Source organism: Giraffa tippelskirchi, chromosome 2 (genome assembly GCF_054371585.1).
Source record: "Giraffa tippelskirchi isolate mGirTip1 chromosome 2, T2T-mGirTip1v1.2.pri, whole genome shotgun sequence".
Lineage (NCBI taxonomy): Eukaryota > Metazoa > Chordata > Mammalia > Artiodactyla > Giraffidae > Giraffa > Giraffa tippelskirchi.
Window position 1 is genome coordinate 165,652,027 of NC_137276.1, and position 15,551 is coordinate 165,667,577.

General features: G+C 45.9%; 2 protein-coding genes across 3 annotated transcripts in view; one reads left to right on the top strand and one right to left on the bottom strand.

Moving 5' to 3' along the window:
- The window catches only part of ITGB5 (integrin subunit beta 5), a 116,210-nt gene that overhangs the window by 36,600 nt on the left and 64,059 nt on the right, over positions 1–15,551 (top strand). For both annotated transcript variants that reach the window (XM_081571712.1, XM_081571713.1), the window contains exon 5: positions 9,179–9,347. In XM_081571712.1, the coding sequence (XP_081427838.1) occupies positions 9,179–9,347 (169 nt within the window). The remainder of the gene's footprint in view (positions 1–9,178; positions 9,348–15,551) is intronic.
- LOC145538870 (uncharacterized) overlaps positions 12,704–15,551 on the bottom strand; it is a 35,895-nt gene continuing 33,047 nt past the window's right edge. Inside the window, exon 4 of the mRNA XM_081571721.1 lies at positions 12,704–14,832. Within this exon, the coding sequence (XP_081427847.1) occupies positions 14,818–14,832 (15 nt within the window). The 3' untranslated portion in view covers positions 12,704–14,817. The remainder of the gene's footprint in view (positions 14,833–15,551) is intronic.

Genomic DNA, 15,551 nt, shown 5'->3' on the forward strand with positions numbered 1-15,551 from the left:
TCTTTCATTGTTTATATTTTTTCCTTAACCCTTTGTATTTCTTCCAAGAGGTCATGGTACTCCTTTACCACCTCAAAGGTATTACTTTATTGTCTTCTGGCATGTTCTGTGTCTGGTGAGAAGTATGCTGTCCATCTAATGGTTTTCCTTCCCTCTGGTGACTTTTAATATTTCCCTGTTTATTCATGTCCTATACTGGTACTCTTGCCTGGAAAATCCCATGGACGGAGGAGCCTGGCAGGCTTCAGTCCATGGGGTCGCTAAGAGTCGGACATGACTGAGCGACTTCACTTTCACTTTTCCCTTTCATGCACTGGAGAAGGAAATGGCAATCCACTCCAGTGTTCTTGCCTGGAGAATCCCAGGGATGGCGGAGCCTGGTGGGCTGCCATCTATGGGGTCACACAGAGTCAGACACGACTGGAGCAACTTAGCATAGCATAGCACATAGCATATACTGGTAGGCACTCCAGCGTGGCTAGGTTGGATTTAGTACTTTCATTTGCATTGTACAGAGCTTGCTCTGCTTGTTTAATTGGTGAATACAGCTCTATTCTTAAAATTTTTCAGACATCTGATTCCCTTCTCTGGTTCTCTTCGTTTTCTTTCTAACACTACCAGGTGTGTGTTGGAGCCTGTCATTCTAAACATCATGTTTCTTAATTTTTCTTCCATAATTTCTTTCTTTCCTTTAGCTGCATAATAGAAAATTTATTCCAGTTTACCATTTTGTTCTTCAATTTAAAAAAAATCTTTATTTTATATTGGAGTATAGTTGAGTAACAGTGTTGTGTTAGTTTCAGGTGTACAGAACAGTGCTTCAGTTATATCTATACATGTATCTATTCTTTTTTAAATTCTTTTCCCATTTAGGTAATTACAGAATATTGAGCAGCATTCTCTGTGCTATACAGTAGGTCCTTGTTGGTTATCTATTTTAAATATAGCGATGTGTACATGTCAGTCCCAAACTCCCAATCTATCTTTTGTCCCCCTCCCCCTTTCCCTGGAACCATAAGCTCCTTCTCTTAAGTCTGTGTGAATCTGTTTCTGTTTTGTAAGTAAGTTCATTCGTATGTGTTTTTTTTAGATTCCATGTATGTGCCATAGCATATGCAATTTGTCTTTCTCTGTCTTCACTTAGTGTGATAATCTCCGGGTCCATCCATGTGGCTGCAAATGGCATTATTCCGTCTTTTCAATGGCTGAGTAATATTCCATTATATATATATGTACCCCACATCTGTTGATGGACGTGTGGATTGCTTCCATGTCTTGGCTATTGCAAACAGTGCTGCAGTGTACATTGGGGTGCCTTCATCCTTTCGAACCATGTTTTTCTCTGGATTATGCATAGGAGTGGGATTGCTGGGTCATAGGGCATGACAACCCTCTCCAGTATTCTTGCCTGGAAAATCCCCATAGGCAGAGGAGCCTGGTGGGCTACAGTTCATGGGGTCGAAAAGAGTGGGATAAGACTGAGCAGCTAAGCACAGCACAGCACATAATATTTCTATTTTTAGTTTCTTAAGGAACCTCCATACCATTCTCCATAGTGGCTGTACCATTTTATATTCCCATCAACAGTGTAGGGGGATTCCCTTTTCTCCACATCCTCTCCAGCATTTATTGTTTGTAGAGTTTTTGATGATGGCCGTTCTGACTGGTGTGAGGTGATATCTCATTGTAGTTTTGATTTGCATTTCTCTAATAATTAGTGATGTTGAGCATCTTTTCATGTGCTATCTCTTGGCCATCTGTATGTCTTCTTTGGAGAAATGTCTGTTTAGGTCTTCTCTTTTTTTTAATTTATTGGCTATGCTGGGTCTTCGTTGCTACTTGGGCTTTTCTCTAGTTGCAGTGTACAGGCTTCTTTTGTCATGGAATGCGGGCTTCAGCAGTTGCCGCACTTGGCCTTGGTAGTTTTGGCTCCCAGGCTCTAGAGCACGAGCTCAGTAGTTATGGTATAGAGGCTTAGTTTCTCCGAGACATGTGGGATCTTCCCAGACCAGGGATGAAACTCGAGTCTTCTGCATTGGCAGGCAGATTCTTTACTACCAAGCCACCAGGGAAGCCCCAAGGTCTTCTCATTTTTTGATTGAACTGTTTGTTGTCTTATATTGAGCCACATGAGCTGTTTGTAAATTTTGAGACTAATCCCTTGTCAGTCACATCATTTGCAAATATATTCTCCCAATCTGTGGGTTGACTTTTCATTTTATTTATGGTTTCCTTTGCTGTGCAAAAAAAGCTTTTCAGTTTAATTAGGTCCCATTTGTTTATTTTTGTTTTTATTTCCATTAAGCTGGGAGACAGCTCGAAAAAGATATTGCTGCAGTTTATGTCAAAGAGTGTCCTGCCTATGTTTTCCTCTAAGAATTTTATGGTGTCTGGTCTTATATTTAGGACTTTAATCCATTTTGAGTTTATTTTTGTGTGTGGAGTTAAAGAATGTTCTAATTTCATTTTTTTTACATGTTGCTGACTCTGGTTTTCCCAGCACCGTTTATTGAAGAGAGTGTCTTTTCTTCATTGTATAGTCTTGCCTCTTTTGTTGTAGATTAATTGACCATGGGTGCATGGGCTTATTTCTGGGCTTTTTATGCTGTTCCACTGATTTATATTTCTGTTTTTGTGCCAGTGCCTTGTTCTTCGGTTGTTAAATCCAGGCACCGAAGTTTCATTTTTTAATTTGAGTGGCAGTATTTTTTATTTGATTCTTTTTTTCAGACTTCTGTTTTTTTTATACTGTTTTTTCATAACCTTCTGATTATTTTTTCTCCCTAATAAATCCCATTCTAGTCTTTTGTATTTATTCCTTCTTCTCCTCAATGTTTTAAATATGTTTGTTTTAAAGTGCTTTAGATCATTTTGCCATCTGTTTCTTGAAGATCCTTCAGTTGGTTGCATTTGCTGACATTCCTTCATGGTGGTTTATTTCTCATAGGGTCTGTAACGTTTTCATTAGCTCCTCTTCAGAAGAGGTTGTTTTCCATTAGGGGATCATGTGTCCCAGGTATGCTGACTTGCCTGCAGGGTGTTTTTTTGTTCCCTGCTTCCAGGATCCTCCAAATCTCACTGTGGGACTAGTTCTTCTGTTTTGTTTCTCAGCAGGGGGGTTCCTTCCTTGTAAAAGTAATGAATTCTGACTTGTTCAGGCCTGGAGTTACAATCTTTATGGGTGATTCATCTCACCCTGGGCCTGGAGTGCATCTTCCTTGCTTCTTTCCCAAGCCAGGGGCTGGAATTTTTCTGTTTTTGATTTTAGTGACAGGGCAACTCTTCGTGGCCCACAACTTTATGCAGAGAACCCTGTTCCGGTGCTTGACCCTGTGTGGCTGAAGTCCGTCATCCCTGATAGAACCTGGCCCCAAACCCCCAGATCTCTGTCAGATCCCAATGTAACCAACCAGGGTTCTTGGCCTCCTTAAGCAATAGAAATTAATCAGAGGCCAGACAAGAAATTCAGGCAAGGCTTTATTGAGGTCTCTGCTGCAGCAGGGGCGAGTAAGAACGATCAACAGGTTCTCTAGCTCGCTTGCTTCCCGTGCACCTCCCCCCACCCCTACCACCCCTGCTTGGAGCCGGGAGTGGTGGTGAGGGGTGGTGGTGAGCTTGTTCCTTATATGGGGTGGGGGTAGGGGAGTATCCAGGGGTTGGGCTGGAGGGGGTGCTTAGGTGGTCTGCCCACCCCTTCAGTGGTATTGTGTGCCAGGGGGCATGTGCAGTACCCTGCTTTTGCTCCTGATCCTTTGCTTTTTTACTCCAGGCTCTTCAAAGTGGCAGATGGGTTTTTTGGTCTCTTTGTATCTTTTGTCCAGAATCTGCCCCAACTGCACATGCAGGCAGTCTTGCAGTTTCTTTGTATTTTGTTGCTTGAGGAGAGATGTGTCTAGGTGCAAGCATTGCAGCACTGCAACAAAGGGGCCTAGTTCCCAGCCTGTCTGACAACATGCCATGGTGGGGGTGGGGGGCGGCAGAGGGCCCCTTTGCCATGAGATCCCTGCTCACTACTTTTCCTGCTCACTACTTCCCACCTACTCTTAAGCCCATTCATTTGTGCAGTACTTTCTTCTCCTTTCCTGGCACCTGGGATTTCCCTGCGAAGCTTCCAGTCTTGGCTGCTGCTGCTGCTAAGTTGCTTCAGTTATGTCCGACTCTGTGCGACCCCATAGACGGCAGCCCACCAGGCTCCGCTGTCCCTGGGATTCTCCAGGCAAGAACACTGGAGTGGGTTGCCATTTTCTTCTCCAATGCATGAAAGTGAAAAGTGAAAGTGAAGTCTCAGTCGTGTCCGACTCTTCGCGACCCCATGGACTGCAGCCCACCAGGCTCCTCCGTCCATGGGATTTTCCAGGCAAGAGTACTGGAGTGGGTTGCCATTGCCTTCTCCACCAGTCTTGGCTACATATTAACATGTTTCAAGATTAGATTTTTACACAGCAGTTCTCTTTGTTTAGAAGAGGAGAGGTCTTTCTCTGTCAGCTCCATGGTCCACAGTGTTATTGTTCTGATGCATTAGACTGTTTTCTGGATTTGCCTAGATCTAGTATCTTCAAATGGGATTCACTTTTTATACACACATGCGCCCCAGGCTCTTTAAGCATATATACTTTATTCATCTTCTTGGTTCATAATCCTTAATTTCGTAAAGATTTAGGAGGCCCTAAACTGGGGTCCTACAGCACAGACACAGGTTGGGGCGTGGGCGGGCTTCCTGGCACAAGACTATCAAACACCCAGATGTTCAGGTCACTCAGTCAGCTCTCCCCGGGGAAATAACTAGTCACAGGTGACATTATTTTCCAGTGACTGCAGAGACATTCAACAGAGCCTGTGTGACAGCGCTGTTTTCCTCTCTAAGAGGTGCCTCTGGTTTGGTTGTAGTAAAGTTCAGTGAAGACTTCTCTCTGGTAAACGCATTCTCTAGTTCCTGATTATTAATAGTAATTCTCCACAGTGAAAATGTATCTATTTTACTGTCGTTTGCAGGAAGGGAAGGGAAAGGTAAAAAATGCTGATTTAGCTGAGCTTTTCTGGTTTTCTCATTGAACAGCAGTTGCTATTCTGTTCTCCTCCCTTCCTCAACCAACCCCATCAGCCATGGCAGTAAATACCTGTAGTCTACAATCATGGGCCAGCACAGCACAGGGTGAAGTTGCTCCAAGGGCAAGGAAGAGCCTGTGTACATTTTTTCCTCCTGGGTCCCTGCCGGAGTCCAGCTCCAGCAGCCAGGGAAACGCCCTGAAGGGATGAACGGGGTTGGCGAACAAAAATGATGCAGTCTCTCGCTCAAAGCACTGGGCTGCATGTTTATTTTAAGCATCAGGTTTTCTTTTATACTTTTACAAAAGCATTAGGTCAGAGGTATGACATCTTCAGTTTCCCCTCACCCATATTTACTGTCTCCATAAATCATTGTTGTCCTTCAGAGTTCCCTCTTAAGTGTCCTTGTGATAACAATGTAACTCAAGTTTGTCTCTGGGCTGTATATTACATTGCTCAGTTTATTTCTCATCTCTTTAAATCCTGCTATCCCCTAGTAACTTAAGCTCATCATCTCCTAAAAAGGCTTTTAGCTATTAGTATCTCTAAAATACCTAGCTTCCATAAGCTATAGTAAAATATGCCAACACTACAACATACCTTAAACCTTTCAGTCAGTTCAGTTTAGTCACTCAGTCGTGTCCGACTCTCTGCGACCCCATGAACTGCAACACGCCAGGCCTCTCTGTCCATCACCAACTCCCGGAGTCTACCCAAACACATGTTCATCGAGTCGGTGATGCCATCCAACCATCTCATCCTCTGTCGTCCCCTTCTCCTCCCGCCCCCAATCCTACCCAGCATTAGGGTCTTTTCCAATGAGTCAACCCTTCGCATGAGGTGGCCAAAGTATTGGAGTTTCAGCTTCAACATTAGACCTTCCAATGAACACCCAGGATTGATCTCTTTTAGGATGGATTGATGGATCTCCTTGCAGTCCAAGGGACTCTCAAGAGTCTTCTCCAACACCACAGTTCAAAAGCATCAATTCTGCGGCGCTCAGCTTTCTTCACCGTCCAACTCTCACATCCATACATGACCACTGGAAAAACCATAGCCTTGACTAGACGGACTTTTGTTGGCAAAGTAATGTCTCTGCTTTTAAACATGCTATCTAGGTTGGCCATAACCTTCCTTCCAAGGAGTAAGCGTCTTTTAATTTCATGGCTGCAGTCACCATCAGCAGTGATTCTGGAGCCCAAAAAAGTAAAGTCTGATACCGTTTCCACTGTTTCCCCATCTATTTCCCATTAAGTGATGGGACCAGATGCCATGATCTTAGTTTTCTGAACGTTGAGCTTTAAGCCAACTTTTTCACTCTCCTCCTTCACCTTCATCAAGAGGCTCTTTAGTTCTTCTTCACTTTCTGCCATAAGGGTGGTGTCATCTGCATATCTGAGGTTATTGATATTTCTCCCGGCAATCTTGATTCCAGCTTGTGTTTCTTCCAGCCCAGCGTTTCTCATGATGTACTCTGCATATAAGTTAAATAAGCAGGGTGACAATATACAGCCTTGACGTACTCCTTTTCCTATTTGGAACCAGTCTGTTGTTCCATGTCCAGTTCTAACTGTTGCTTCCTGACCTGCATACAGGTTTCTCAAGAGACAGGTCAGATGGTCTGGTATTCCCATCTCTTGAAGAATTTTCCACAGTTTATTGTGATCCACACAGTCAAAGGCTTTGGCATAGTCAATAAAGCAGAAATAGATGTTTTTCTGGAACTCTCTTGCTTTTTCAGTGATCCAGCGGATATTGGCAATTTGATCTCTGGTTCCTCGGCCTTTTCTAAAACCAGCTTGAACATCTGGAAGTTGACGGTTCACGTAAACCTTTAGCTTCTAACTATTCTTAATTATTCCTAACCCCTAAACTCAGCAAACTTCTTTTGCCATAAACATTCCCCTTACAGGCAGGTTTCAGATAACAATGTTTCCCATGATCTCAGGCTGCAGCCTGTGTGCTCATCCTGGAGCATTCTTTGTAAAGATCCTTGAACAAATGTCAATAGTTAACGTTATGGATTATAACATTCTTTCCAGCCAACTCAACCGGAGGAAGGAAAGGACAAGTCAGAATCACAAGACCTAACTCCTTCATCCCGGGACCGTGCCTGCGGGATGAGGAGAGGGCGTTGGGGCCGTGCCTCCATTTTGTCAGTAATGCCTATCGCGGCTCCCGACAGGTCCCCCTATTTGTCAGATCACCACAGTGGGACTCACTTCCTGTTTCTCAGCTCACTTCCTATTTCCAGCTGGGAATGCAATTTCCATGACCTTTCTCTTTATGGCCAGCTGAGAATGGGAATAGAAAGTTTGGGCGGCCTGGAGTCATGGGTTATAGACAAGCTTGATCTGTGCAAGCACAAGGGGTGGGGAAAGATTTAGGTGGAAGGAAGAGGGAGTGCAACAAAGGAAAGGCAAACAGGGACCGCCTCTGATGGTTCTCCCCGTCCGGGAGGCCCCACAGCCATTACGGCAGTGGGGTTGACCATCCACAGCTGGTGACTGATGGAGCAGGTACTGAAGGACCTGAGAGGAATGGGGTAGCCTCTTAGAAAGCCCAGGGTTGCCTCTTGTGGAGGAGGGGAGCCTCTCAGACCTGCCCTGGCTGCCCTTCCAGGTGCAGTTAGGCAGGAGCTCGTAGCCCCTAAGCCTGCTTCCCTTCCCATGCACATGGCTTGGATTGGGTTATGAAGCCATCCCCTCGTGTCTGTCTGTTAAGTTTGGTTTTCATCTTTGTTCTGAAAGAGAGGCTTCCTTAGCATGGCCACAGACCTGCACAGTCTGTCCAGCTGGCCCCCCAGCTGCCTCACTGCCCATCTTTGCTCTTACTCCCAGTCCTACAGTCTCGCCGGCCACCCTCCACCCTTGGGCTCACTTCTGCCGCAGGGCCTCGCGTTTACTCTTCCCTCCCCCTGTACCTAGTGAACCTTCCTGGAAACAGTGTCAGGCCCCTCACCTTATTCCGTTGGCTGTATGCCCAACTGACACTCCTGCAGCTATGGTTGGGATCTAACTTCCTCCAGGAATGGGGCCACTTGGGATCTCTACTGTGGACTGAAGATGAGAACACCCAACAGTCAGGAGAGTTGTTTTTTGTTATTGTTCAGCCACTAAGTTGTGTCTGACTCTTTGCAATCCTGAGGTCAGCAGCATGCCAGGCTTCCCTGTCCTTCACCATCTCCTGGAATTGGCTCAAACTCATGTCCATTGAGTCAGTGATGCCATCCAGCCATCTCATCCTCAGTCACCCCTTTCTCCCTCTGCTGTCTATCTTTCCCAGCATCAGGGTCCTTTCGCACGAGATGGCTCTTCCCATTAGGTGGCCAAAGTATTGAAGCTTCAGCATCAGTCCTTCCAATGAATATTCAGGAGAGAGATATGGCATTAGCTTTCTATTGAGGTGTGAATCTTCCCTCTTTCCAAATTTCCAGATAGAATATTCCATTTGAAGATGATTTGCTTCTAAATGATTTCTCTTTGGATGCATCTGGGAGAGCTGATAGTTTATCATTCCAATATTTATAAATGAATGAGGAAGCAGGAAGAACATTTTCATTCCTGTTGCATTTAGTGTTTGCTCATGTGCCAGCATGTCCTGGTTGTCTCTGAGTGGGTTGACAGGAGAGGTTATGTGATCTTTTATCATGTGACAGCAGCAAAGCGGATGTGAGATGCTGGTTTTGTAAAGTCACTCTGCCATCCCTTGACACTGCCCGCCTTCGTCAGCCCCAAAGAGCCCCCCCTCCCTTCCTCAGGCACTGCTGGGCCATGATGCCTGTGCTCCAGGCCCTTGCCTCTTCAAGGCCCATGTCAGGGCTCCTCTGTGGCATCTTCCTCAGACTGCAGTAGCCCATTGTTACCTCTGCTTCTTTTGACCTGTTTGTGCATTTCATGCACTTACAGCCTAGTGTGTGCTGGCTTTCCTGCAGTTTAGGACTTGTGTTTAGGAGGTAGGAACTGTAATTGCTCTGTTGTCCCCAGTGTGCCTGTCCCAGGGATGCACGGTAGGTGGCTGAGTGAGTATTCGTTGGTGCCACTCAGGGCACTCCGTAAAGGCACAGAGTATGTTGTTGTTTAAGATTTTAAGATAATGAAGGAAAAGTGACTCTTGTCCTCTTTCTCTCTAGTTACAAGCTGTTCCCAAACTGTGTCCCCTCCTTTGGGTTCCGCCACCTGCTGCCTCTCACGGACAGAGTGGACAGCTTCAACGAGGAAGTTCGGAAGCAGAGGGTGTCCCGGAACCGCGATGCCCCGGAGGGTGGCTTTGACGCAGTGCTCCAGGCAGCTGTCTGCAAGGTAACCTTCCCTTCTGTCCTGTCCCCGCACGGGAGGTCAACGAAGAGGCATCAGTGTGGGCGTTGGCACTGCCTGCATATTTTGAGCCACCCCAGCCCGTGGGCTCCTGTCCACTGTTGCATCAGAGGGTGAGCTCAGTGGGCCCCTGGGGAAATCTACAGCCGTCAAACCAGCTGGAGTGCAGGGATGGCTGGGGGCTGGTGTGTGTCTGTGTCAGGGTGTGGCTGTGTAGAGTGGGACGCAGTCTTTGCCAGCAGACAGCTGTTCTGTTTCTGCATTTGACTCTTTGGTCTCTTTTTTTTTGAGGGGAGGGAGAGGGGGGGTGGAGTCAAGTCATTTGCATAGAATCTTGTAGAGCTTTATGACCCAATTTTCGTAAATACTAAAGATTGCTGTCTTGGGGAAATCCAGTGAAAAAAGAAATTGCTTGTTATCTTTCGTTTTGTTTCTGTTTGTTTGTCTTTCTCCTGTTTCTCTATAATATATGAATCCAGAGGGAGGGCATAGACTTAGGTCAGAAATGAACTCAGGCTTTAAGAGGTTCCCTCAGCAAAATATATAAATGGAATGTTGGTAATAATTTATTCTTAAAATAATTTTCTACTGTCAAAACAACCCAATAACATCAACAAAAGATAAAAATAAATGTCACTCTTGAATTTTGCTATCCCAACACATACTTCAGAATTTTTTCCAGAGTGGTCATCATACACTATGCATAATTGGTAGCACTTTCTTGAACGTTTCAGTGGGCTCAGCAGCAGGGCCGTGGTTGGGACATCCATGTCTGGGGGAGGAGGGCTGGGTAGGGAGGTTAGAACTCAGTTTGGGGAGGCCGCACGTCTGACCTCAAAGAGCCTGTGTCTAGTGCTTCACAGACTCACTTCTCCTCCTCTCAGTTCTTTACAAAATGATCAGAGAGCCATGGTTGTCCTTCCTGAAATGGTAATAAAACCCCAAATGGTAGACAGAGGGGGATAAAGGAGAAAGGAAAATGCAAAGAAAACAGTACCGCCTCCTCAGTCCTCTTCTCAGTCCCACGGGCGTTCTGCCCATCCCTGTGTCCTTGGGGCCGCCCCAGAGAGGAAGGTCTCACAGTGGCCCCTGCCTAAGATGGCTGCAGAGTGGCCCCTGCCCAGCTGCTGGCCGGAGGTGAGTGGTTTGATTCAGAGGCCCCTGATGCTTCATAGCAGCCCAAGAATGTCAGACAGGACCCAGCTAGATTCAGCTCTGAATCTTTCAAGTAAGTCACAAAGTAGTTCATGGATTTGCCTTGGGAAGAAAAATTATGTTTTTGACTCTCATTCAGATACTGACTATATGGGGTGCTATCTTTAGAGATGTTCTGCCAAATCCACTGCTTGGCAGAAAAAAATAGTGCAGGGAAAACACAGGATCCCTCTCATTGCCCCATCTTGGGAATATTGTGGATTTTCTTTTTGAGGGGGAAAGTCATCTTTAAGGCTTGGGGGGAAGAACCAAGTAACAGGCCTGTGCACTGTCCAGTTATATTAATTCTGTTTGATTAGATGAATCAGAATGGCGTGATGGAATGCTGGAGGTTTAGTGGTCTGTGAGAAGCTGTTTGATTTGTTCTTTGCCCACAGTACCTTACCTTGTTGTCCCAGACCCATGACAATATCCTTCCCTTTGAAAACTCAATATTTTAAGACTCGAGTGTTGCAGTGGAGATGCTAACAGATTTCTTAAACTCAGTGCCTGCACCTGGTTGTGAATTGTTGGCTAAGAGGCATTTTAGTGTGTGTTTCAGTTTCATATCTTTTGGTGTTTTTTTTTTTTTTACTCCCCACCTTGCCCTTTGCTGTGGGGAGTTCCTGGAAAGTTACTTAATTGCTTGGAACTAGGCAGCTTGATGAGACCCCAGCTTTTCTCTTTGCCATTCCTTTTCCATTGTGCTGTGTCACTCTTTGAGTACCTATCAAGCAGTTTCTTTCTCAGTTGAAATCACTTGTTTATAACAAATGTCATCTTTCCTGGTTGACCACAGGCTTATTTATAGTAGCTGAACATTGGAAGTAGATTATGACCTGTCTATTGATGAAAGGCTGTAACAGTCATACCCTATAAGAATATTTGAGCACTTAAATAATTCTTAAGAGAAGAAAGAAAAGCAAGTGATAAAACAGTATAGAGGTATGACTCTATTGTGCAAACAAAAGAGAAAAATAACAGAAAAGATTGGAAATAAGTAGACCAAAGTGTTAACAACAGTTGACTCTAGTGATAGGATTATGTATGGCTTTTATTTTCTTCTTTGTGTTTTTTGATTTCATATTTTACTTAAATTTTCACAATAAATAGCATGTGATTTTTAAATTTTGTAATGAAACATTTCAAACACGTGAGAGTAGAGAAAATAGTGAAATAAAACCCCATGTACCCAGCGTCCATTCTTGGGCAGTTACCAATCTGTAGCCAGTCTTGTTTCATTTGTATTCCTAACCACTTTATTTCCCATTATTTGAAGTAAATCCTAGATATCATTTGTTTCAGTGATATTTAGATTTTTAATGTTAATTAGATTTCAAAGATAATGAGATTTTTCAAGTTCTTTTAAAAGCCCTAAGCATGCCTTATTTTGTTGACTGTATTTTCTGCTTCCTCCTGATTTGCCCAGATTAAAGGCCCTTCCTCTTAATCCTACAAACCGAATGTGGCAGTGCCAGCAGGCCTGTAATCTCTGCAGTTGGAGAGACTGCTTCTCCTGCATGCTGGAACTGACTGGACAGCCCCAGCGCTGTCTTCCTCTGACCCCATGCCCTGGAGATGGAGCTGATAACAGGCCTACTCCCAGCCCATAGGGGCGGGCGCTTTGTTCTGATTTCATTCTCACTCTGGATTTCCTAGGATGGACTGATAGTTACCAACTAGAGAAACTTAGGGGTATGGAATGCTCACATGACTGGTCTTAAATCCCACCCTGACCGCCGACTTTACATTTATCGGGAAGCTGCTCTTTGCAAAAAGAAGGAAACAGTCTGTTTCTACTTAGGATTGTATTTAGGTTAAGTAGAATTCTGCTTCTACGAGTGGACATTCTGAGTTGCCATCTCTCCCCCCTGCAGGTCACATTGTTAGGAGAGGCCATGGACCAGCAGCCATGGCTAAGGAACCCCTCTGCCACCAATGCAGGCATTTTTCCCAAGGCTCTACTGGCCTGGGCTGGAACAAGGGAGTGCCACTACCCCCAATTTCTTATCTTTACCTAGAGACCTATTATTAAACTTGTTATACTTTTTCTTGGTCTGAATAATGGTTTCACCCATTACTGCTTCTGTTGCTCTCCTGGGACTTCCTGGAAGTTGACTGAAAGTTGTTTATTCTGAAATTGCGTAGGTGGGAGTGTGATGAGTGGTTCAGATTGGAACCATGGCTGCTTTCCTGTTCTCCCCAAATAGGGAGAGCTGGTGCCCTGGGGAAACGGAGGGTGGAGGCGGGGTGCCCAGGCGCTCTGAGTTGTCAGTCTCGGCTTTGCTGTTCTCTGTGGCTCTCAGGTCAAACAAGTTCCCTGCAAAGTTATGCCTGGCTGGGTGTGTCCCAGCTATGTGGATTCTGTGGGCTGCTTTCTCCCATCAGACAGAAAAATCAGATCTCTGCAACCCAGCCTGTTTCCCTTTCGGCCTTACCTTCTAGGCCCCTGACATTTATCCATCTTACCCTTTAGACAGAATTTCTGTTCTAATCTCAATTACCTAATTTTGCATTTTTTAAGCATTGTATGTCTTCTCAGAAATAGGTAGATAAGTATGTCTCAAAGCAAACAAAATAAGTTTGCATGTAAACAATCTTGGCGTGGGTCCTTTATCCCTCGACTAATGAGAGCATCCTAATGTAAAATGAGGACCACAGCCCCAGAGAGGCTGGAGGGACGCTTCCTCCAATAAGACTTCCTGCAGGAATGCAGATTCTGTGTGCCTCTGGAAGCAAAATAATGCCTGCCCTTGCCCCACTATGCTTGTTCCAGGTGTTTTGTATACACTAGCTCTGATTCTCACAACAGTCCTGTGGTGTATTGGTGGTGTTGGTGCACAGTTTGGGGGCTCAGTGGTAAAGAATCTGCCTGCCAATGCAGGAGATGCCAGAGGCACTTCAGTTCCGGGTCAGGAAGATCCCCTGGAGGAGGAAACGCAACCCACTCCAGTATCCTTGCCTGGAGAATCCCCATGGACAGAGGAGCCTGGCGGGCTACAGTCCTAGGGTCGCAAAGAGTCAGACACAACTGAGCACGCATGCTGTAGTGCCCAGTTTACAGGTGATGAAACTGAATTTTACGAGGTTCATTATACTGACTGTTGGTAACACGTGGAGCCAGGTTTGAACCAGTTCCAGTTCATCCTAAAGCCCAAGCCCTGTCTATTTCCTGGTACTGGGCACTTTGGGAAGTATCGATAGTGCCATGCAGAGCAGAGAGGACTTGATTTAGAGTCCTCTTGTCCCAATTCAGGCTATGTCTCTTCTGCTACTAATGGCTCCATGGTGGTCTGGGTGCTCAGCTGGAGGGTGCAGGGAGGTGGGGCTGGAGGGGAGGAAGTCCAGGGTGCCCTCCAGCTGTGCTGTCAGTGCCCCTTTTCACAAAGGGCATGTCATAACCTTGTTTGTGCCCCCTTGCCCGGAGTCCTTGATTTTGTGTTTTGTCTCTCCTGGTTCAGTCTTGAGCCCAGGCCAGGCAGTGGCTGCTGTGGATACAGCAGAGGGTGGAGAATTCCCCAGTCCTGGAGGCAGGCTCAGCTCTGAGAGGTTTTCACTCTGCCCAAACTCCCCTGGAGTTGATTTGGCTTCTTTTGACTGTTGTCTGATTTCTTTTGGACCTGAGACTTGTCATTTTTCCAAGTACGAACTGAGAAATGTAGACAATTGCCTTTCTTTCTGAGTTATCTGTCTCGGCATGTGTGAGCTGTTTCTGCTAGCAGATCACACAGTGGTTTCTGGGGCCTAATGCAACCCTCCCTGCTTGCTCTTCTCCTGGTCTTTGTGAAGCCTGGGGAAGTATCGAATTTCCCTGTGGCCCATGGAGGCTGTGGGGCTGTGTGGGCAGGCACACGGGTCCTCTGTCCACGCTCACAAAGTGTTTTTGTCAGAGGTGATAAAGGTTCTCCTTGGCTTTCTGTTTTGCAGATGGTTGTGGTTTAATGTGGGGCTTCCCTGGTGGCTCATACAATAAAGAATCCAACCTGCAATGTGGGAGACCCAGGTTCGATCCCTGGGTCGAGAAGATCCCCTGGAGGAGGGAACAGCAACCCACTCCAGTATTCTTGCGTGGAGAATCCTATGAACAGAGGAGCCTAGCGGACTGCAGTCCATGGGGTCTCAAAGAGTGGGGCACGATTGAGCAACTAAGCGTGCATACGTGGTTTAATGTGAACTTTTGAATCACTCAACTGTCTTGGTCCCTCGAGCGATGTGTTCTGCCTCTTGCTTGTGAGCTGTGCTGTAGGCCTCACTGTCCTGCTCACAGCTGCTGGTTCTACACGAGGGGTAGGAACGGACAGAGTTACAACTCAGAGTTATCAACAGGGCACAGGTGAAGAGTTTGTGTCTCTCTCTTTTTAGTAATTAATGAATGGCTGCTCTGGGTCTTCGTTGTTGCGTGGGCTTTTCTCTGGTTGCCATGAGCGGGCACTACTCTGTAGCTGTGGTGTGTGGGCTTCTCATTGCAGTGGCTTCTCTAGTTGTGGAGCACAGGCTGTAGGCGAGTGGGCTTCAGTAGTTGTGGCTCATGGGCTTAGTTGTCCTGTAGCATGTGGGATCTTCCCATCGAGGGATCAAGCCCATGTCCCCTGTATTGGTAGGCGGTTTCTTTACCACTGAGCCACCAGGGAAGCCCACGTCTCAGTTGCCTGCATAGGTGTCCCCACGCCTTGGCTCCCTTGGCTGACAATGGCAGGGAGGTCTCAAGCAGGGGAAAGTTAGAAGGCCCTTTCAATGAATGAGGCTATATTTCAATACCTGGCAAGAATGCCAGTGTTTAAGATTTTGGGCTCATTTTTGCTCTATTTGAGGAAAAGGGGGAAAGTGACAAAGGTTTATTCTTGGGTTCTCTTGATTCTGCTCTTTCTAGCCTCCACCCTGGCCTCTGCATTCCAGTCACAGTGACCTTCAGTCCATTACTCCGACTTCTGGGAGGCCCTTTGCACATGCTGTTTCCTCTGGTTGGAATACTCCTCCCCTCTATTCTTGCATTTC